Source organism: Thamnophis sirtalis, unplaced genomic scaffold (genome assembly GCF_051295495.1).
Source record: "Thamnophis sirtalis isolate CommonGarterSnake01/CBP01778 unplaced genomic scaffold, rThaSir2_p1.2 scaffold_7, whole genome shotgun sequence".
NCBI lineage: Eukaryota > Metazoa > Chordata > Lepidosauria > Squamata > Natricidae > Thamnophis > Thamnophis sirtalis.
This window is the reverse complement of record NW_028261387.1, coordinates 60,920,987-60,945,503: the sequence shown is the minus strand read 5'-3', so window position 1 is coordinate 60,945,503 and position 24,517 is coordinate 60,920,987. Positions and strand designations below refer to the sequence as shown.

The 24,517-nt window shown below is 36.5% G+C and overlaps 1 protein-coding gene across 1 annotated transcript in view; it reads right to left on the bottom strand.

Annotated features, from left to right (window-relative positions):
* The window catches only part of IGFN1 (immunoglobulin like and fibronectin type III domain containing 1), a 30,203-nt gene extending 5,686 nt beyond the window's left edge, over positions 1-24,517 (bottom strand). The window contains exons 1-17 of the mRNA XM_087720817.1: positions 24,499-24,517; positions 22,954-23,076; positions 22,438-22,577; positions 22,146-22,245; positions 21,643-21,684; positions 20,388-20,433; positions 19,516-19,693; positions 18,764-18,880; positions 17,523-17,694; positions 14,920-15,006; positions 10,748-13,900; positions 10,494-10,618; positions 9,233-9,374; positions 6,688-6,984; positions 5,511-5,810; positions 4,276-4,453; positions 1,718-1,842 (exon numbers count right to left, since the gene is read on the bottom strand). Coding sequence (XP_087576943.1) covers positions 1,718-1,842; positions 4,276-4,453; positions 5,511-5,810; positions 6,688-6,984; positions 9,233-9,374; positions 10,494-10,618; positions 10,748-13,900; positions 14,920-15,006; positions 17,523-17,694; positions 18,764-18,880; positions 19,516-19,693; positions 20,388-20,433; positions 21,643-21,684; positions 22,146-22,245; positions 22,438-22,577; positions 22,954-23,076; positions 24,499-24,517 — 5,344 coding nt within the window. The remainder of the gene's footprint in view (positions 1-1,717; positions 1,843-4,275; positions 4,454-5,510; positions 5,811-6,687; positions 6,985-9,232; positions 9,375-10,493; positions 10,619-10,747; positions 13,901-14,919; positions 15,007-17,522; positions 17,695-18,763; positions 18,881-19,515; positions 19,694-20,387; positions 20,434-21,642; positions 21,685-22,145; positions 22,246-22,437; positions 22,578-22,953; positions 23,077-24,498) is intronic.

Sequence of the window (24,517 nt, the reverse complement as noted above, 5' to 3'; positions counted from 1 at the left end):
ACTTTGTTACAATTTGTTTCCCATTGTTTCCTTTACTTTATTATCTCTTTATGGTACTTTCGTCTTTATGGTACATTGGTACATTGATCTACTGAAAACCAGTAGGAACCCCCATTCTTCATTCTTTCTTTCCCTCACCACAGAACATTTTCTAATAGTAACTTACAGTATTTTTCGGAGTATAAGAAGCACCAGACTAGAAGACGCAGCAAGGTTTTGAAGAGGAAAATTTTTTAAAAAGTTTTTGCACTCTGCAAACCTCCCACAAACGGCCCGTTTTCACGAAAACGAGGCCAATTTCCTTTCCAAAAAGGCATAAAGGCCTTTAGGGAGCTTGCAGAGTGCTCCTGGAGGGGGAGCAAAAACAAGCAAAAAACGGAGCTTTTTTGTGAAAACGGCCCCTTTTTTGTTTTTAAAAAAGGGCATGGATAGTCTTTAGGAAGCTTATAGAGAGCTCCTGTGGGCTGGGGAGGTAAAATTGGGCAAAAAACCAGGCCAATTTTGCTCTTTCTGCCCTCCCCAGTGCCCAGGAGCTCTCTAAAAGCCTCATACAGACTTTGCACAGCCATTTTGATGAAGAGGACGGGGTGTCGGGAGGCAAAAAAATGCTGTATTCAGTGTATAAGATGCACCCAGATTTTTAGCCTCTTTTTTTGAGGGAAAAAGGTGTGTCTTATACTCTGAAAAATATGGTTCTTTGTCCTACTGTCAATGGAATAGCTACTGAATTACACTTTCCTGAAAATTGAGTATCATCCATTCAATAGAAGCCAAACAAATTCCATTTTATGTAAAAATAAAGGTAAAGGTTCCCTCGCACATATGTGCTAGTCATTCCAGACTCTAGGGGGTGGTGTTCATCTCCATTTCAAAGCCAGCGCTGTCCGAAGATGTCTCTGTGGTAGTGTGGCCAGCATGACTAAACACTGAAGGCACACAGAAGCTGTTACTTTCCTATTTTTCCACTTGCATTTTTACATGCTTTCGAACTGCTAGGCTGGCAGAAGCTGGGGCAAATAATGGTACGCGGAGCTAGCGATTCGAACCACTGAACTGCCAACCTTTCTGATCCACAAGCTCAGCATCTTATCCACTGAGCTACCGCATCCCACTAATGCCATCCATTTTATGTATAGATTGCCAAATACTTTACCTCATTATTTGGTATATGGTATATTTGTTCACTCACTAGATAATCTTATTAGGTTTTTTAAAACATTAATAGAAATTAATAATTAAAGAAATAAGTTTTTAAAAAGGAATTTGTGAATGTGGTTAATGATTATCTTGTCCTTTGAGAGAATCAAAATACACAAAATGGAGAGGATGTTTTTTAGAGCATTGTGTTTTGGGACGTAAATGCATCCAGAATACTGAGAACTGTTTCAGAAAGAACCATTCTATAAATATATAACTATCACTATTTTGGAATACTTAAACCAGCAAAGAGTGAGTGAAGAGAACTTTCTGGAGAAACGCACAATGCTTTGGGAAGGGACATTTCATTTTACTACATGATTGTGAGAGAAGTAATCACATGCCATTACTTTTTATGAAATAACTTTTTCTATCCACATACTACCTTTGCAGTTTTTCAGTGCCACTACTAATACACTATTTATTGCAAGCAGCTTAAAGACACAGTTATAAGGGAAGTAGCATACATATACATTGAATAATAAGCAAATAAATATAAGAGAGGAAGTAAACTTCTTACTCATAGGATCTTGAGCATAAATAGCTTCTGAAGGTGCACTGGCCTCACCCACTCCTGCGTTATTGATGGCAGCCACTCGGAATTCATACTGCAGTCCCTCCTTCAAATCATTCACTGTATATTTCCTGTCTATGGCATAAATGAGCTAGTTTTATCTCATAAACAGGGATGTATGCACATTATTGCTTTTGCGATTATTATCCTGATAATTCTCTAATATTTGAAAATAATTTATGCATATATTTCATATTTATTTTGTTGTGAGTTTTTTGAATTTCATAAAGAAGAAAAAACTGAGCTAGTAAGAAATATCTATATACATTGGCTTATGTATGAGATTGGGTTCCCAGCTGTTGTCCTAAAGATGTCATTCTTTGGGTTCTGAGGTCACAGAACCCAAAGTGCTCTTTTGCCATACAGAATTACAATTGTTCTGACCCAGAGGTGGGTTCTACATATTCAGTCCGGTTGGGCCAAAAAGATAGTAACTCTGGTGGACACGTCACTATACTGGTTCTATCCTCGGTGTTACCATCTTGATTTTCTGTTCTGCACAAGCGCAGAACAATCTTCAATGAAAAAATGTAATTTTTATTCCTTTTTTTTTATGTTGTGCACATGCATAGATCATTTTAAGTGAAAAACATTTTGAGCGCTAAGCCCACCCTTGTTCTGACCAGATAACAACAATATTCTATAGTCTTTGCATTTGATTGTTATGATCCATTCTGATCAAATTTCAATGAATTTCAACCTGGCGAATAATACATAAGATTCTGTAGCATTCATGAAACATATATAGAAATAGAAGAATAACAGCAATCCAATTCTGTGAATACTGAAATAGAAATGCAAAATGAGACTCCATGATTTGGGGGGATAGGGGAGGGAAGGTGCAGTCACAGAAATAGGAAATTTCTATTATGACTTAACATGTTATTTTCTATCTGGTGACCAATGATCTGATTTTCAGGTGACATAGACACAGCAATATAAAAGGTATTTGGGGAATATGACAAAAATGACAGAGAGAAAGTATATCTTGGGACTAGTGCTAGCATATGATTGCAGAAATTGAAGAAAGTCATAAACCTCAAGTTGTAAAATACCACACATACATCTCTATCTCTATCATCCATCTCTGACTGTCTGTCTCTGCCTGGCACAAAGAATCCCCCCAAAAATCTGGATATTTTTTTTAGACCAGGGTGGGTGAGAAATATATATTCACAGAGCCAATATAATCATGCATGTGGTGCCATTGTTTTCTATATAATCCCAACTAATCTTAATATCATTCAATAAATATGATTGTGTTTGGCCACACACATTTCAACAACATCTCAATGCTACATCCACTGAGAGAAGGATAATGAATTGTTTTGCAACCTATACTTTATTCTGATAAAACTTTACAGAGGAAGCCCTTACAAGGAAAGGACAATGTATTTATGGATACTGAGAAAAGAGCAATTATTTGGGCAACTCTAGCCAGATCAAACTTTCTCTCATAAAAATGCTTCTGATATCTAATAACTTACTATCTATTTCAGCATTTAATTATTGTAATTCAATAATATTAGTTCCCAAAACGATACAGGTAGTCCTTGATATACAACCACAACTGAGCCCAAACTTTCTGCTGCTAAGCAAGATAGTTGTTAAGTGAGGTTTGCCCCATTTTATGGCCTTTCTTGCCACACTTGCAATTGTTATATTAGTAACATAGTTGTTGAGTGAATCTGGCTTCTCCATTGACTTTGCTGACAGAAAGTTGCAAATGGTGATCACGTGATCCTCATGATGATTGCAGTACAGGCAGGGGTGGGTTCCTGCCAGTTCTAACCTCTTCTATAGAACAGGTTCCACAAATCTACAGTGCCGTTTAGAATTGATTCCAGCTCCCTCCCCCTGCCCGTCCCCACATCATCAAGATGAAGAACGAGAGGAGGAATTCTGGGAGTTGAAGTCCACAAGTCTTAAAGCTGTCAAGCTGGGGTTTTTTTCTAAAGAGTTAGGGGGGCAAAGGTCTTATAACTTGACAGCTTTAAGACTTGCGTGCTTCAAATGCCAGAGTTTCTGAGCCAATATTTTGGTTGCTAAGCAGGAGCATTGTTAAGTGAGTTTCACCACATTTTACAAGTTGGCCATGCCCACCCAGTCACATGACTGCCAAGACACTCCCACTTGGTCACATGGCTGGCAAGCCACTCCCACCTGGTCACATGGCCTGCAAGCCATTCCCACAAAGCAGGCCGCACCTACAGAAGAGGTTCTAAAAATTTTTGAAACCCACCACTGAGTACAGGGATCCTGCAACCATCATAAATATGAGCTAGTTGCTAAGTGTTTGGATTTTGGCTATGTGACCATGGGAATGCTGCAACAGTCATGTGAAAAAATGTCATAAGTCACTTTTTTCAGCGCCATTGTAACTTTGATCACTAAGCAAATGGTTGTAAGTTAACCTGCATAGTTAACTATAAAATACAAATGACTCTTACAATTCTTTTTAATTAAATCTTTTAGCCTCCTCCTCTTATAGAAACATAAATTACTTACCTGTTATGGGCAAATCAGTGACAGATGTCCAGAAGTTACTGCCCTTCTTGCGTTTCTCAACTCTGTAGCCCAAAATTCGTGAATTCCCTATTTTATGTGGTGCAGACCATGAAATTGTGCTGCCATCTTTGTTGGCACTGTTAACTTTAGGTGGAGCAGGAGGGCCTGGAGAAGCTGAGGAATTGTTTCCAAGATTTTAAAGTTAAGTTGTTTCATTGTCAACTAAGATAATAAAATAACAGCAAAGAGACGGTCTGATTTAAAAAGTAAAGTAAGTCAAATCTGATTTTAACTGACCGGTGCCTCAATTACCCTCATAAAGCTATGCAAGAGGTACTGGTGAAGACAATGAAGATAGCTGCCAACTAATGATCTGCAGATGTGATCATGGTTAACATAATTAGGTTGTGTTGATTTTATTACCATAAGATCATATTTCACCCTAAACCCTATCAGGTTTGTCCTGAGTTTCCCTCCATCAGTGCTCTAGGACTTCTGCTGTTTTATCTCTGGACTCCTAAATATCAGGGAACTCCCTAGGGCACATTTACAGGGGACCCCATATCATTGATACAACTCCCTAGGAGCCATTTATAGGGGGAACCCACTTCATTGCCTTCTCATTCCAAGTAGTACATAAGGTCTCAGTTGCACCATGCATCAGAGTCTCAGGAACCACCCTCAAGTCCCATCTGAAACCCAATAGGTTCCCTCAGATGCCTGGGGGTCTCTGATCAAATAAATCTTTTCTCCCTGTAATGAGAATCAGCTAGAGTATATTGAATTCCAATACCTTCAGAGAGAGATCTGGTCATAATGACATGTAGAGGTTTTCCTTACAACTGTGAATGTGGCTTTGTTTTACCCTATCCCAAGAAGTAGCAGCAGTTCAAAATTTATTCTTGAATATCTTGGATCCATATTAGCAAAGAGAATAAATCTTCTATTACTATTTATTGTATTTATTTATTGTATTAATGAAGTTTAATAAAGATAATATATTAGTATTATGTTAGAGCTTTCTGTAAGAACTGCCAAAATAATGCATTTGATGAATTGCCTGAAATGCTCAAAAAATAATATTTGTGCAAAATATTCATGAGATTGAATGGCAATGTTCATGTTCAGTAGAATGCAGTCTACATTGAAGACAAATTATTTAGGTTTTGCTACAGCATTAGACATTGTCATAACCCTTTGACAAACATACATAAAGAAAATGACAAATCACCTTTTGCAGCAGCCATGACTTCATCAGATTCCAGGGCCTCACTGTTGCCCAAGGAATTAACTGCTTTCACCCTGAAGTAATAGCTTGCGTCGTTTTCCACTTTGTTGGTGGTGAAAATAGTAGAGCTTCCAGTGGTTTTTCCCAGTGTCACCCAGGTCTTTCTACCAACCTGTTGCCTCTCAATAATATAATTCTGGATTGGTTTACCACCATCATCTCTTGGGGGCTTCCACTGAATAGTTATGCCATTGGCGGAACTGTCTACAACCGCTATAGGGCCTGTTGGTGATTGTGGCTTATCTGAATGAAAGACCAAAACATACTCACACGAGAGAAGCTAGCAGACTAAGGCTAGATGCAAATAAATTCTTAAAAAGGAAGCTAACAATACTGTAAAGGCACTATTTACTCCCTTGATTATATTGAATTAGAGAATCAGACGCTAATTGATTAAATACTAGCAACACATTCTTATCCATTTCCTCCTGCTCATCTGTCTACTACTGCAATTGTCTTCTATCTGAGAAACAAGTATTCTGCCCAAATGGAAGAAATGTCCATCTCTGGTTCCAAATATGAAGTCTCCTTTTCCTCAGAAAGAACAGTACACAACAATGACCAAACAAAACATTTGGTCAAAGGAACAGTTCAGAAAAAAATATTGGTATAATTATAGCAATATATACATTATATATATTGCATATCAGTGTTTCTCAACTTTTGTGTTTGCACATGGCCTCGACTGACCTTTTTTTTTCACTGTAGCCCCTCTCTGTCCAGATTCCATTACTAGATATAGACATGAGACAGTGAGTGATACATTTTCTGATGCAAGTCAATATTTGCAATATAGTACACTTTGTTTTTCTGTGGCTACCTCACCATATGCTTGGCCCCTGAAACATCTCTTACCTGTGGTCCCCTTTAAATGTCCTAGGGACCACAGAGTGAGCACCACTGCTGCACATTATAGTGCTACAAGCAAACTTCTTGTATCTGTCTTTGATTATATTGAAAAGGATTGTCTATTTTATTTCACATCAACTTATTTTTATCCAGCTTCCCATGAAGAAGCAATAAAAATTCTTCCATGTACAAATGTTTAACAGTACTTCATTTTCTATATACATTACATACATTATAAAAAATAGTTGTCTGAATACTACAGTTCCCTCACCTATCACTTCCAGCTTGAAAGGAACTTCAAAACTTCCACACTCGTTCTTTAATCTCACTTTGTAATTTCCAGTATCCTTCCGGCTGGTGCTGGGTATGGAGAGTCGAGTAAAGTTCTCTGAAGAATCTATGTTTATCCTGTCATCATCCAGAAGTTCCTGATTATCCTTTAGCCACATTGCTCTGATTGGCTTCCGACCTTCAAATGGAATCTTAACCATGGCATTTTTTCCTGCCTTTACCACGATGGGTTCCTTCTTTAGTTTTTCCAGAAGTGTGGAATCAACATTTGGAGGATCTGAAAAAGGCTGCACTAAATAAGCCACTGAATGTAAAGAAAGTTGAAAGCTTGCTACTTTTGACTTTTTAAAAAAATCTTCTGACAAAACATATCTGCTGACAAAATCTTCTGGCAAAACATGAGTGACTGCATAACTTTACTACTTGTTGAATGCTTAAATTATCTCACAACAAACCTTATGAAAATCTGAAAGTAAGCTAGGAGTTAGCTAGGAGTGAGTGACATGCCCCTCCCTCAATTTTAATTCCACCATTTTTCTAATGAGTCCAGTCTTGCTAATCTCCACTTATTCTTCCAAGTTCACAAATTTTAAGATTATTTGACAATAATCATTCTTTTTCTCCCAATGATGAAGATTTAAGGACCTGTTTATATATCTATAAACAGGTACTTATTGGATTGTTGAAAGAAAAGTTCATTTGTAGTATTTTAAGAGAAGATGATAAGTTAGTAAAATTATTTATACTTGTGATTAAGGGGGGAAGTCATTTATATATATTTTCTCTTTTTCTTTGCTATATTCTTATTCTTTTCTTTCTTTTCTCCATTTTTCCTATTTTGCTTACTTTTCTTCATCTTCTATTTATCTTTTTTAAAATTACTATTAAAAAGGAATTCAATCTTTAAAAAAAACACCACTATGATTCCTACCAACCCAAACATAAAATCCCCTAGCGCATGTACAAATCCTTAAAAGTTTTGTTAGAACCCAAAGAAAAGTGTTCCCAAGATGAAGCTAAAAAAAATTGATACAATATTATAACCAAGGGAAGATGCTGTTCTTGACATTTAGAGCAACATAAAATATGTCTTGGTCAGGTCTCAAATGGAATATTGTGTCCAATTCTGAGCACCACAGTCTCAAAGGGCCACTGACAAACTGGAGTGAATTCAGAACATGTGAACTCCAAGACGGTGAAGGGGCTGGAAGCCCAGTGCTATTGGGAACAGTTAAAAGAACAGGGAATAGTTCTGCAAAAGAGAAGACAGGGGTGAGGAGAGGAGGAGAGATAAGTTAAAACGTAAATATCTGTAGCTGCTATTATATAGAAGAGGGAATAGATGTGTCAGCCTAAAGGGTAGGATCAGAACTAATAAGCTAGATATTATGAAATAGTTCCACTTGATAAGAGCTGTTAACCAGGGAAATAAATTGATTCATTAGATGGCATTATCTGATCACTGGAAATGTCTAAGCAGAAGATGCTTTATTAGATACTGAATAGGAAAGTCTATCAAGTCTATGATTCTAAAGTTAAATGGAAGGAGACTGAGAAGCAGTCTAAGTGCTAAGAACAATAATGGAAAGTTATTGCAAAAAGAATAAGCATTAAGAGCAGGAAGTAGAGGCTTGACATTACATTCAGGTGTGATATACGCTGTAATGACATGGAGAAAGTGATGATACATGATCCAAACAAGAGGAGACAGGGAATTTTGCGAGACAGTTTATTGTAGTGGATAAGGCATTGACTAGAAAACAAGAAGACCGAGTTCTAGATCCACCCAAAGCCAGCTGGGTGAAGTCACTTTCTCTCAGCCCTAGGAAGGAAGCAATATCAAAGCACTTCTGAAAAACTTTGCCAAGAAAACTGCATGCAGTTCAGTCCAGGCAGTCTCCAAAAATCCAACACAATTGAAGATAAGAAATATAAAATAATAGAAATATTACAAAAATATTACAAAAATCAATACCTCACTAATAGTAAATCTTTCAAGTGCTACTGGCTCTCAGCTTTTGCACTACTGAAATTTGGATCTATATGGCTTATTAATTCAATGTCTTCTCCATTCTCTTCAGTCTTATGAACTCACAAAACTCTTATTCTAAAGCTAATGGCCTATGACTATAGATATCCTTCAACCTAGTTTTATGCATTTTTCCATCAAATATTGAAAACCCTCTACAAGTGATCAATTGCAATTTATGAAAGAACAATTTATGGGGAGTATGCTGTGTGAAGACAGTATCAGCGAAAGCAAAGACGGTATCAGAAAGGAAGGAAGGAAGGAAGGAAGGAAGGAAGGAAGGAAGGAAGGAAGGAAGGAAATGACAGTGTTTGAAAAAGTATTGGAACAGGTATCCCCCAAAATTCCTGTCTTTAGTTTCACCAATGTATTATGACATCTCACTTTGGTTGCTTCTAAAGGAAAGGATTGCCACTCATGTATTAAGTGCATGATTAACCACTGGCATTTAGCAATTGACATTTGATCTGCTAAATGATAACATGGCTACGGTTACCTTCAACAAAAATAGATGCTTCTGTGCAGATGCCTTCAGCTTCAAATTTATATTTTCCAGCATGGCTGTCTTCTACTTTGTCTATTATTAGTTTGTGAACTGGGCCGTTTTTCTCAATGGAGACTGCTCCTAAACCTGTTACCTTGTGGGAAAGTTGAAAGAATGCAGAAAAATATGTTATCTAAAAAAAAATCCACCATGCAACATTGAACAAACAATTCAGTTTGGTTCAAGGCTAACTTTACTACATATGTGTGGAAACCTGGAGTTAGATAATCACTTGTTCAGATTTCAAAGATGTGCCAATGAGATAGACAATTTTCAGAAATTGGTAGTATTCACTGATCTTTTTTTAAAAAGTCATTAATATTTTTGAATAGATTCATTCATTCATTTATACATTCCATTTTATTGTTTTAAAAAAATCATTGCACAACTGTGATGATTTTTCTTGCTTCAGATTATATTCCAGTCAAATACGTATGTATTTTTTTTGTTGATAATTCAACCCCATAATCTATAACCATATTACATAATTTTATCCCAATTACTCAATTAAGACAGTCTCTTTTTACTATAATTTAAATTGGCAGTAAGGAGCTGTTCCACTGGAATTTTAAATACCTATTTTAGATATATTTTATTTATGGTTTCTGGTTTATGTTTAGTGACATTCTATATTTATTTTTTTGCATATCACCAAGCCTAGTCGAAGAAGAATGTAATTATGACCTCAAAAATGGTTTACTGCAATGTGTGTCATATGGAACTGCCCTTGAAAATTATTTGGAAGCTTCAACTGGTACAGAAACGTAATTTTCAGTTGTGGCATTTGGCTTTTGGCTTTTGACACCTCAATTGGAACATTAAGATATGAGATCAGATTGGCCCCATCCGAATTGGCCTTTCATAAGACCTTGAACAAGCCTAAAGCCCTGAGCAATAGAAAAGAGCCTGTTGTCCTGGCTATGTGGCTGATTGGTTGGATAATACCCAGCCTCTATGTGTTTTATTTTTATTTTTTGTTTATTTTATTGTAAGCTACCTAGAGTCATGTAAAAAGGGGATAAGCAGATATATAAATTGAATTAATAAATTGATTAGTTTTATTTTACTTTTAAAAAATTATTATGTATTACTATGATAGTATGCTTGTTCATTGTCACCGGTACTCTCAATTTGATTCCCAAGTAAAATTTCATTGGCTACAATGTATGTGACAAAGGAATTCTCCATCTATCACAAGTTAACAACCTCATACCTTCACTCCATCTTTAAACCAAGTTCCCTTGACCTGATCATTGTTGAGACGACAACACAACTCAGTTGGTTTTCCTTTCTGAGCATGGACATCAAATAAACCTTGATGCAAATGGCAAAGTGGTTCTGAATAGCCAAAAGACAGAAACACTCATTTTAAAATGGATTTTTTTTAAAAAAAAAAATTACACACGTCTTACAAATGCATATTAAAACACACTTTTAAGAAGAACTCATTCATAAATATATAAATACCTCTCAAGTTCTCTTCAAGCAGTTTTTCTCCTCTCCATTTCCTTGAAAGTTCAGCTGGTGTAGATCCATTGGCCTCTAAATCACAGAGCTGCCTTCTTCTGTCACCAGCATGAGATACAGCATCATAAAGGCCAGAAGCCTGGTCATAACCCAGGAACTCTTCGCCAACTATGTCTGACTTTTTCTCATGTAGTGATCTATTAGCATCTCTAACTCCTATACTATCTCCACAGTGTACAACATCTTCATTGGAGTGATAATTGAAGTTTATTTCATTATTAAATCCCACCTCACCAGCAATTGTGCTACTATCCTTCCCATATTGCCTATTTATTCCCATTATACCATTAATACTTCTACTATCTGGCATTCCATTCTTTCCAGAAAGCCCATCTAATCCTCCAGCTACACTATTTCCAATGAAGTAACAATTTTTTCCATAAAGTCCACTTACATTACTAGCACCATCAAGTTTACCCAAGACCTGTCTTTTTGAGATATCATTTCTTTCACAGAGTCCAGTGCCTTTTCCACCTGCTTTGCAAATAGATTCACCTGCACCCTCAATATTCCCAGCTCCAAATTGATTAAATAGACTGTCTTTGTCATAAATTCTACCAATAATGACATATCCAGTTGGACCTGCTCTACATAAAATATTATGTCCATCTACTCTGCCAACATCACCAAGTTCATAAATGTCTCCTACATTTGGCATTTTGTCTTTGCCAAAGTTTCCATCTATATTATCAATGCCACCAGATTTATTAGTGCCTGCACTTAATGATATCCTCTGGATACCATCTTTGTCATATAGACTATGTATTACTGAGCCATGATAACCAATAGTGTGTGTTCTATTTGGTATGCCATCCTTATCATAAGATATGCCCATGTCTTTAGAATCAATTTCTCTCCTGCCTGTGACACCTGGTATATCACCCTTGTCATTGAGTTTACTCCCAGCACATACTCCATCTGATGAATCACCCATTCTAAATCCAGCAGTACTTGTATCATTTGGCATGCTATTCCTGGTATAAAATACAGCAGTGCTTCCAGCTCCAATGGGTCCACTAGCACCAATTCCACTTAGCATGCCATCTTTATCATACAGCCTAGAAACTCCATCAAGACTAACAAGTCCATCTGACATTCCATTCTTATCATAAATTCTAGCTGTTTCTCCAATAACATTAGCTTTGCTAGCTAATCTTTCACCATTACTAAATTTATCATCAACAGTACCAATTATCATGCTATTCTTGTCAAAGATTCCTCCACTAGTACCTACTTTCCCCAATATGCCACCTTTCACATATACCCCATCTATTTCCCTAACACCACCACCATCTGAATAAAATCCACATGGCATAATATTCTGGCCAGGGAGTTCAGCAGTATCTTCTTTATTTTGTATAGCATCCTTTCCATGGAATCTACCAGTGTCCTTAGCATCAATAAAACTTTTGCAATACAGCATATCATTCCCAGTAGAACTATCAGCTCCACAACTGCTTGCTTTATTTGGTATGCCATTCTTGTCATTGAGTCCAGCGATATTCACAGTATTACCATATTCACTGGCTCCAATTTTATCTAGCAGGACACCTTTACCATACAGTGTATCTATTCCACCAGCACTACCAGCTATATCAGTGTCTGTTTCATCCTTGCCACAGTGTCCACTAGTACCTTCTGTTCTGCCTAGCTTACCATAGTTTCCTAGTTTCCAATCATAAAGTCCACCTATGCCCCTAGCATCAGCTCCATTTATTTCAACTTCTTTACCATGGTGTTCATTGATGATTCTAATAGTATAAGGTCCCCCAACATCAGCACCATCAAGTGTAGAATGTTTGTAATAAAGACTGCTTACGCTCATGACCCTATCTTGTCCAATAGCACCTGTGCCTCTTAATATATCATTTTTATTGTATAGTCCATCCATGTTGTTAGCAAGATTACAACCACTCATTCCTTGCAGCACACCATCCATATTATAATATCCATCTATACCCACAGTACCATCAGGTCTAACAGCTCCTTTTAGTACATCCTTCTTGCCATTTATGCAAGCACCAGCATCAACTATCATACTATCCTTGCTATGCAGCACTCTTAGTCTTTCAGCATCATTATGTCTACCAGTGCTTGATTCAGATGACATTCCTTTTGTCCCACAGTACACCACTAACCCTCCAGGACTAGGAAATCTAGCCACCACTTCAGATTCAGCCAACACTACATCATTGACACAAATCTCATTCATTGTCCCACCATCACCAATTCCACCTGCCGTATTGCCACAACCACTTTTTGTGTCATCAAGCTGAGGTTGAAGATCTCTGACTGCCTCTAAATGATTATCTTTGTCATAAAATTTCCCTGCAACTCCTTTATCACTTTCTGTTACATCAAACTCAGCTGCTAGGCAATCATCTCTATAAAGTTTACTTCTGTCTCCTACTTCTGAGAGTTTATTATCCTTGAAATAAAGCATCCCTGCACCACTTAACCCACCATCTTTAATACAGAGACTTCCATTACTGTCAAACCTGACTCCCGATTGATGGGAATCACCCAATGTAACCTCCTTGCCATAAAATCCTTCTATCTTTTCTGTTATGTCAAATCCAAGTCCAGAGCCACCATTGTATCCCACAATGTATTGATTGCTATTGACCTTTGCAGGGCCTAATATGGAATCTTGGAAACCCCCAACTGATCCTCTGTTAAATCTGTCTGCAGGATCTTCTCCATTAAGTGTGGAAGCTTGTCCTTCTGAATTTTGCCATCCAGGTCCAGTGTTGAAAACTAACATTGCATTTTTCCCATATTGGGAGTTCTTGTCAGTGAAACTACCTATTCCTTTGATATTTCCACCTAGCACTACATTCTGATCAAAGCCTATCTTCTCATCACTTCTCAAAGATCCATCTTTTTCCAGGCTGTTATAAAACTCTGCATTGCTATCTTGGCCATTCCCATATTGAGCATCTTTGCTCATGCTGAAGTGTGCAAAGAAATCTTGATCTTTCTGCCTTTCTCCTTGATGACGTTTCTTAGCATGCTCTTCATCTAATGGTTTGCTCCATTGTCCAGCTTTATCACTACTGTCCTCTTCAGATTGCTTTCTCTTTTCTTTAAAAGCTGTATTACAAATATACTGATGGTTAAATGGAAATGGCAAAGCCATTCATTTCTTGTAATTTAATGCAAAATAATTCAATTTAATGAATCAAACATCTTAATTAAATAAACATCAGTCCTCCTAGTTTTGCATCGTGATACTGGGTGAGCCTTTTAGTGCCATATCATGATCAGTAGTATAAAAGAACTGCTGTTTTTTTTAAAACAAAACAGAAAATGAAATTATAGCCAATTTATCATTCATAAACATCTCATTTATGAACAGTAGTTATAGTAGCAAAATAACTAGTATTATAAACACAGGTTTTCAAATTGCAAGGCATTATAGCTTCTATGTTATATGAATGATCTACATTAATTAATATTGATTTAACAATGATCACAACTATCAGTTTTATAATACAGTTTCCACATTCAGATAGTTTAGGGGTATATAATGATTCCAGTACTGCTGAAAACATTACACTATACCAAGCAAATTATTATTATGTTTTTAGAAACATATTCTTTGAAATCCTTCAAAGAAAAAAAATATTTAAGACCAGTACACTAATGATGTTTGCAAAGCACACTGGACAACAATTCCTAAGCAAACTGTTTAGAGCAGTGGTAGTCAACCTGGTCCCTACCGCCCACTAGTGGGCGTTCCAGCTTTCATGGTGGGCGGTAGGGGTTTGCTGTAACTCTGCTTTATAAATTTTATAAAGTAAAGTTACTTCCCTATTTTATAAATCACCATTACTGTGGAACCGGTGGGCGGTTAGAAAATTTTATTACTAACAGAGATACAAAAGTGGGCGGTAGGTATAAAAAGATTGACTACCCCTGGTTTAGAGTAACTGGAAGATGTCATTAATGATTAAGAAATCTTAAATCTTATTCCAGTATTTTATCATTTAAATCTCTTTGCAACCCATAATTAGGCATTTCTCAATGAGATCTTGAATATAGCACTGTTAGATGTTTTTAGAAGGGAAAGGGGTTATGTTGTAAGAAATCAAGATTAGATCATCACTCACATTTGACTTCAAGCCAAGTACTTGAAGAACAGCTTCCAGTATCAATGGTGTAAGTCTCTTTGTCAGAGGACTGGATGTTTTTAATGCCTAGATGGTAAATAAGGCCATCATTCAAGATTGAAATATCATATTTTTTTTCATTTAATTCTAAATGAGTTACTAGGCTTCATAGAAGGTGCACTGAAGATAGCATTTCTTTCTAGTGGCACTTCATTCTCACTAAGTAGAGAGCAACAGTTTACAGGAATGGCTGAAATAATTAATTGGAAATAGACAAACAACAAATTCAAAATGTGGGGCAGAAGAAACCTATAGGTGGAAAAAGTGTGGCAAATATCGATTTCATTTACCAATGAATGAAGGTTACCTATCTACTTTTCAAACTTAGCTGAGAATAATCAGATTTATAATGTAGGTTTTCTCAACTAAAATTTGGTGATAAAATGTTTTCTTGACAATGTTAGTAACAAACTATCAGCATACATTCATTATTTCAAAAGTATTTTTACAGTTCACCTACAATCAGGATTTCCAGCACGCAAACAATTAAAAATGTTTTAAACTATATTATTTTGTTTCATTTTTATATTTAAAATTGGAAACATATTTTGAAATCCTACAAATATTATATTAAAAAGGTAAATTACTCAAATTTCAACTTTACAATATATTACAATGTATAAAAAGGCTTTAAACTCACATTTTGAGAAAAATATCCACATCGATGTAAGAAGAAACTACCTGAAACCAGTCTTTTCTGTCCTAATTTTAGCTCTCAATTTACACAAAAAGCTTTCTGTAAATGTTGGATTCATTTATGAGATTGAGGGTTATTTCACTTATTGAGGCATTTCAATGTTCATTTTGTACATAGTGAATTATACATCTTGGCATCTATAATTATGTACTTTGAAAATGCATTTTTATTCCATGTTCATATGATTTATTAATCTGACACTTTTTCATAATATATTACTTAAGGAGCTAATATATAAGGATACTATAAATCCTTGGCTTGAATCTTTTAATTAATCACTTTAATGCCAGACATACTACAATATTATGCTTACTATAATCCTGGCATTAAAGAGAGTGGGATTTATTTCCTGGTTACATACACAAGATCACATACGCTTGATTATAGATGAGTCTAGAGTTGTGTAAAATCAGTTTTCCATTTGTTCTCGCATTAAATTATCATTCATATCATTCATTTGTTAAAATCACATTCATTTTCATTATTATTCTAATAATTATTGTTCATGATCTTGTTTTCTGCTTTCAGTGCAAAACAGAGTTGAATGTTTAAATCTAGACAACTATATTTTCTATCCACCAACTACAATGTGAAACATGGCAAATTTTAAGGGGGGAAAGGGGGAAAATCTGTCTTTAAGATCACTTTTTTAAACTATGCATAATAAAGTTGGGAAAACGCAGGGTTTCTTCGGTTGTGCTAAGCAAACTGCACACTTAATATAATATAATATGTGATCCTGAGAGGCAGTTTGGTGTAGTGGTCACATAGGTCTAGGCCTGCCTTAAGCACAAAGCTGGGTGATCTTGGACCAGTCACTCTCTCTCTCAGCTCTAGGAAGGAGGCAATGGTAAACCACTTCCGAAAAACATTACCAATAAACCTATAGGGATTTGTGCAGGCAGTCTCCAAATATTGGAGGTGATTGAATGGGAACATAGAAGTAGCAGCAATTTCACAATTCGGCATTATTTTTTCCTACATTTATGATATGAACATAAAAGAGGAGAGGAGGAGGAATTGATAAGTCTAAAGAATATGAAAATGATTTTTAATATGAAAATGCCACTGCTTTTTTATATGCTTTGAAGTTTTGCTAGCTTCTTAGTTATACTGAAGGGCAGATATTACAGGATATTTACCAATAGCTGTTCCAGAAATGCGGACAGTCAAAAAGTGCTTTGGAAATATAAAGATCAGTGCAAGTAAGATTTGAAGAATCTTTGACTTTAAGCAATGTTATTCTGTACTTTTAGTGAGCTCCCTGGAATCCAACTGTGGCTGATTGAAAAAGTTAAACAGGTAAGGATTTGAATGGTTGAATGCCAGAAAACCATAAGGGTCTAGCTAGACTGAAAAGTTTATTGAAATTGTATATAAAAGTTATAGAAAGCAGAAATGGCAAGTGCAAATTGTTTTCTTGCAAAAAAAAAGAAAATGTTCATGAAATCAGGAACAAAGCCTGACTCACAAGACTATTTGATTGTTTTATATATTTATTAGAAGCTGATTTAAACACAAAACAAGAACAGAACAAAAAGCCTGTCTTCTACCATTGTCTGACAGTTTCAAAGTACCTGGTTCTTCTGCTCTTTCTAGATACTCCATGTCATAATTAAAATATGATCTATTCCTTCTTATTTCTCATCTATCATAATTTCAGTCTGAGAAAATGAATGCTAAACATGAGCAACAAATGAATATAGTGTTTCAAACTTATCTACATTTTTAGCATGTATTTCTTCACTAGTAACAAATGAAATGAATTCATCCTAGTTTGTCAGATATTTCATTTGTTATGAAACAAATGCACACCCATGTGCAGACTTTGGTTGGGAAGCCTTACTTTCTGCTTCCAGTTCAGTGGAGAAGATATCTACATCTTCTACTTTGACCTGGTAAATGCCAGCATCGTCTGACTGCAGATCATTTATCGTAAAATGATAGTTTTTGCCCTCTTGCTGTAGGCGGTGCTTTAAGTTGTCATCATTAACTCCAAAATTGATCTTCTGACCATCCTAGATGAGAGAACAAACAAACAGGCAAAGCTACATCCTTGTAAAATAAATCTGGATTCACTTTAAGATTTGAATTATGGTTACTTTAAGAAAAACATAGTAGGTGCCAGCCCTGGAGCCATTTTCCTCTGGCTCCTTCAGGGCTGCCACAGCAAAGATGTGTCGAGCTGTGGGAATGGGAGGGGGGAGGTAGAGATACATGGGGGGATTGTAGCCAAAATAAAATTATTTCCTCTGAGAACCAAGGATTTTCCCACCAGGTACAAGGAGGTGGGATCTGAGAACAAGAGACCCTTTGACTGTGACCTGATTGGACCATGGGATGAACTGCATGGGCAGGGGAAAGAAAAAATTACTTTTAACTAGGGGAAACCCAAGGGGGGGTTTCAGAATTGGGCTTCCCCAGATGTGCTAATATGACATGCCTAATAAATCTATACTTTGAGGAATATGCCTGCCTTGGAGTTTTGATTCTGTTGGGTGTATTACTAGGAACTCTGACAGTAAGCACTAATTTGTTATTAGCCATATCTGAACTGGTCAAATCTACCAGATGAATTTTCCTTGTAAAACAATAACTTGTTTAGGGATGAATAGTGGTCAATTTAAATTGCTAAGAAGAACAGAAGACTGCTATTGAAAAGAAATGAATGCATGAGAGTTCAAAAGACCCAAGAATCAGATTACTATTACACCCATGAGGACTATTATCCAAGCATTTGGAAGGATTGCTGCTCTGCTGAATTGTATTCTTCTTGTAACATCTAACCTGGATCATTTTACTTTCCTCTTTCTCTTCTTTCTTCTTTCTTCTGCTCATTTATCTCTTTTCTTATCACCTCTATTTGTTTTTTTTAAACTGTTTTCCTAATATTTGTGTTTTATATGCTACCACGAAGGAAGTCTATATATAAAAACCATACTGGCAATGTTGTTCCTGAGATAAAATTGCTACTGTTGAATGAAGTGTTAATCTGCTTGTTTCCACAGCTGTTTAGCTCCAGTTCAGTCATGGCATTCTCTCATAAAGCTCACATGTCAAGTTAGCCAAATCACTATTTTTCCTTACTTTGTAGAGGCAGATTCTGCTCTCTGGGTTTTTCAGTTCCATCTCTAGGCCAAATGTAGCATTTCTTTGCTCTTTATTGACTTTCAGATGCTTCAGATTTGCAATACTGCATACAAACTGTAAGAACAAGAGAGAGGTAAATCATTTATGATATTATAACATTTTATATACAATATTCACACTAGCAAAATAGAACAAATTAATTATTGTCAAAGATCTTTTACTCCATTTGAAGATGCTAAGACCGTGATTGTGAACCTGGGGCACGCATGCCACAGGTGGCATGTAGAGCCCTCTCTGCGGGCATGTGAGCCATCACCCCAGCTCAGCTCCACTGCACATGTGTGCATGTCTTCTGCTGGCCAGCTGGATTTTGGGTCTCTGCTGTGCATGCACGGGGGTGGGGCGCACATAGGGGTTTGCAGGGGGGCATGCACACATGTGTGGGAGTGGGGAGAGCATGGGGGTCACACACCCATTGCATTATGAGTGCACAGCATGCACACGCACTTTTGGCACACAATGGCAAAAAAGTTAGCCATCATGTGATAAGACAATTATTTCTCAGTGGAATATACCATGGAAATAAACTCAAGACTTGTGACAAGATACTTTTTAATGATTAGTGATTACTTCGTCCTTAAAATGCAATGAAAGTTTGCATTCTGTTGATATTTTAATTAACATGTCAATGACAACTTATTGAATATTTATTTAATCAAACCACAGGTTATGAAGCAAGATGGTCTTACTTGATCCTGCTTATCCTCTCTCGCCTTCTTCATTTCCTGAAGTTTTCTCAGCATCCCGCGGAAATCAACAACTCCATACTGCATGCAAATCTTCTCATAATCTTTCTTCTCTGCATTGAGCAATATTTGTGCAATCTGTTCCATGTCCATTTTTTTCTTTGGAACAACTGAAGGTGTTCTACAGGTTAATTCCCAAAAGATAAACCCAGAGTCTTCATGAATTGCAAAACACTCAAAATGTGTCGTGTAATTGTGGAAGAAGCATATGAGGGAAAAGCTTGGAGGGCTACTTTTTATCATTACGATAGTGAAATTTCATATACTTTTCAAAAATTTATACTGTTCAGTTTATAATAGCAGTCATCTTCTGTATAAGACATATCAATTGCAATTTATTGTTAGAAGCAAAGCTAACTCAGTACTGAAAACCTAACTTGGGCAGGTGATGGGTTTTCTATTGGTTGGTATTGTTAATAAAGAAAACCTCATCAAAAATATTGAACATCTATCCATACACAGTTTAAATAGGTAATAAATGTAGGTATCCTTGCAGGTATATTTTATGGGACAGAATCATCTGACATAAAGAAAGTCAATATTTAAGAGAAAAGGTTAACTGTAAATAATTGTTGATTATGTCCAATTGTTGATAGATGTATTATATAGAAGATATATTACTGAAGAATTCTTTATTGAAGACAGTTCTTTATTACTATGAGAAGCAGAACAACAAAACAACAATTTAGTTTAATGGAATCTGAACTGTCTGCCATTATTTCTACTACTAATATTAGTACTGTATCTACTATTATGATTATTATTGCCAATGCATAACAAAGCTATTTAACATAAGCCATTGTTGCAAAGCTCACCGTTTCTTTAATGTTTTTCTGAAGTCCTGAAGCTCTTTCTTTAGATCTATAAAAGATTTTAAACACTATCTTGAGAACTGAGCTTACACCACAGGAAATGTGTAAGCTTCAAAAATGATTTAGAAGAAATGCTTTATAGCTCCATGTGAATCTAAAATATATTTTTTAAACTTGGCAAATTTAAGATGTGTGAACTTCAACTCCCAGAATTTCCCAGCTAGCATATTCAACTTCTGGGAGTTGAAATCCACACATCTTAAAGCTGCCAATTTTTTAAAAAATACTAGTCTAAAATCAATAGCAGCTTCTTAAAGAGTTGCATTACCACTCTTTTAAAGTAACAGCATTTTTCATGAAAAATGCTATCATGAAAATCTGCAAGAACTCAGATTGCTTTAATGAACTGCAGAGACATGCTGTTTGCATGAAGTAAAAAAAGGTGCTTGTTCAAAATCATATTTAAAGGGTACATAACAGCTCATAATTTAAAACTTACTAAATCTTTAAAGTGATTCAAAATTGTGAAGCAGTCACTGAAGAGCTGGGTTTGACCTTCTGGATTACCACTATTATGATTTTTTAAAATAACATGTATGGCTCAGGGGTGAAATCCTTCCGGTTCAGCCCGGTTCAGCCAAACTGGCAGGGATGATTGGCTTCAGTTGTCTGAACTGGTGGCAAAAATCCCAGGTGGCCCCACCCACACCCGCCTGCTCGCACTGTCGCTATTTACTTCTTCCAGCCGCTCAACCTATCCACCCAATCCAAATGTTTCTCCCTCCATTCACAGCAGAGCTGCTGCAGCCTGTCCCTTTAAGGTAGACCCAGGGAGGGAGGGGGCCGGGGGGAACATAAAGAGAGTAGCAGCTCTGCTGTGAACAGAGGGAGAAACATTTGGATTGTCTCTGCCACAGAATTCAATGTTAAATGCAGCAGAGACAATCCGAACATTCCTCTCTCTGTTCACAGCAGAGCTGCTGCAGCCTGTCCCTTTAAGATAGTCACCGGGAGGGAGGAGGCCGGGGGGGACCATGAAGGGAGCAGTAGCTCTGCTGTGAATGGACTCATACACACATTTTTTCCTACCGGGTTCAGTGGGTGTGGCCTGGTGATGGGGGCATGTGACTGAGTGGGCGTGACCACGAATGACATCAAGGTGGCCATGCCCACTCAGTCACAGGACCACCACCACCAAACCATGCCCACAGAATCGGTAGTAAAAAAAATTGAATTTCACACTGGTATGGTTACTCACCTGCCTGTTGTGTCACAGGAAGCAGTGTTTTCTTCTTGAAGTCTAGTGATCCATTTTGATAAGGGATAAAAGAAAAGGAAGAGATGGTGAGACAGAACGAGAATACTTAATTAACAATACCATGGTAGGAATACTCACAACACAATCAAGCCATGCAGAATTTATAGTGATTATACTTAGCACTTATACAGTCTTCAGTGAGACAAATGTACATGACTGGTATTAAAGCATCTGAACATTTATGGGAAACAGCTTTTTCTAAGACAACTTACAAGGATGTTAAATTGTGACTTTAGTTTATGAATAGGAATGTGTGATGCTAGGCAATGTAAAAAAAGCTGCAGGCTTTGGTCATAAGATCATGACCACATCTTTGGTGGGTTTGTTTTTTTTTGACACAAATACACATGCATACTTTTTCTGCCCCTGATTTCAGCCCCAAAATTGCATGTCACAGATAAATTGTTCAGGCAGATTGCCACATGTGAACACGACTTCATTACCCTCTATAATTTTGAGACCAGCAGTACAGGTCGCTTCTCCATACTCATTCACAGCAATACAACGGTACAAATCAGCATCATCTGAAGTGATTTTGTTTATCTTAAAAGGGAAAATAAAATGAAATCAGTGCAATGAATAAAATTACAGTTTCTTAAATAGGTATAATATATTTCTCACTCTTCTGTTTCCTGAATAAAAAGGTAGAACTGCCAATCTTGGGAAATTTACTGTATCTATCTGTCCGTCCATCCATCTATCCATCCATTTTTAAAATTATATGCTAAACCTTACCTGCAGGATAAATTCATTTGTGGCAGCATTAAAAGATATTTGGTATTTCTGAGAATCATCCATTTCTCTATTACTGCACTTCCATAAAACCTTTGGTTTTGGTTCACCTTTGACCACAGCTCTGAAAATGGCATTTTTACCTGACAAAGAAGAAACAAAAAACATGTAAGCTGCTTTTCAGTGGGAAGTAGAAATCTAAAATATTTTTTTTAAAAAATCCCTACGGAACATTGATTTTGAGTTCTAAAAGCCCATTGTGCACATTAAAAATAAATCATTTTTTTAGAGAACGGAATGTTGAAAAAGATAATAAAGGATATAGCTTAAGGCCAACAATGAACCTTGTTTCATTCCTAGCATTTAAGATCCCCATGCTTTAAATCAGGTATCAGGGACAAACCAAAGCGGTTAGCATTTACCAGGACATTTTCCATTGATTAAAATAAATTGGTTAAAAGGCTTGCTATTCAGTTAGAAACTTAAGAATGGAGGTAATAAATCCTTAAGAAATCTCACCTTCCTGTAATGTTACAGTGATTGGTTTCCGCTCAAAGTCAGGAGTGCTGCACCCTGTAGGAATATCTTCTACAATCTGTGTAATGGTCACACCAGGGAGGGCAGATTTATTCAAAGATTTAACTGAAAAGTAATAAAGGTCAAAATCAAAAATTGATTTCAAATCAAATATCCAGGTATCTATTTTTACAAATTGCAAAATGGCTTGGCATTAAGGAAATAACATAGTACATAAATTATATTCTATACTAGATTTTTAAAAATTTCTATACAAAACTAATCTAATGCATTCTAATGCATTATTAGACCATTTTAATGCAATATGGATATTAGTCTATGTTAATGTTTATTTATTTATTTATATCCCATCTTTGTTATTTTTACAAATAACTCAAGGCAGCCAAGATATCCAACATACTACTTCCTCCTATTTCCCCAATAACAACAACTCTGTGAGGTGGGCTGGGCTAAAAGAGAGTGACTGGCCCAAAGTCACCCAGCTGTCTTTCATGGCTAAGGTAGGACTTAAACTCATGATCTCCTGGCTTCTAGTCTTGGGTCTTAACCATCAGACCAACTGGCTCTTCCGGTATGTATTGTTGCAGTAACTGATGTAGAATCCCAGATTGTAATTGAAAATATGACATTTTCCTAAATTTTCAGTTTTGGTTCTCTGTTGACATTCCCTCTCCTATTCTTTCCACTTCTGCCATTAGAACCAGTGGTTGGATTCAGCCAGTTCGAACCTGTTAAAGAGAACTGGTTGTTAACTTTCAAAGCAGTTCGGAGAATTGGTTGTTGGAAGAAATCTCATTTTGTTTTTTTCCACTTTACAGAGCTAATCCTGTAAGGAAGGCAGGAAGGAAACATTCTGGTGTTGTTTCTAGCCTAATCTTTATTGCTCTGCTTACAGAAACTGCCTCTCCGGTTAACCCTTATTACATTGTAACAGTTAGTGCGAAGCGCCAATCGATGTGAGTGATGTTGAGTTGGCCATGCCCACCTAGTCACATGACTACCAAGCCCGCCTACCCAGCTGGTCATTAGGGCAGAGAACCAGTTGTTAAATTATTTGAATGCCACCACTGTTTAGAACTCAACATTTTCTGACTCTAAGCCCACACAAAGCTTTTTTTGGAGTTAATCAAATGTTTACCTCTACACAGATTGCACTCTCCAAAACTGTGACATTATATTGGGAAATATTCATTAAAAACTCCTTTTACCTCTGAACTACCAAAAGTGTGTCAAAAATAAGAAATAAATTAGACCTATTTTTGTCACATTGTATAAAATTTAAATGATGTATGATTATATATTTAATTTCAAGAGATCAGGGGACTTATTTTTTTAGAAATGCTCTGTTTAGTAGATCACATATTTCGAAGCATGTGAATTCCAACCATTTACTTCAAATTGAATGAGACCAGATAAGAAACATTAACTAGAGCTTAAATGTGTATGTCCAAGCCATTGAAATAACGTTGAGTGAATAAATCCTTTCCTGGAAGAACTAATTGTCTAAGCTTCTAATGAGGACCTTACCTCCTCTCCAACTTGCCAT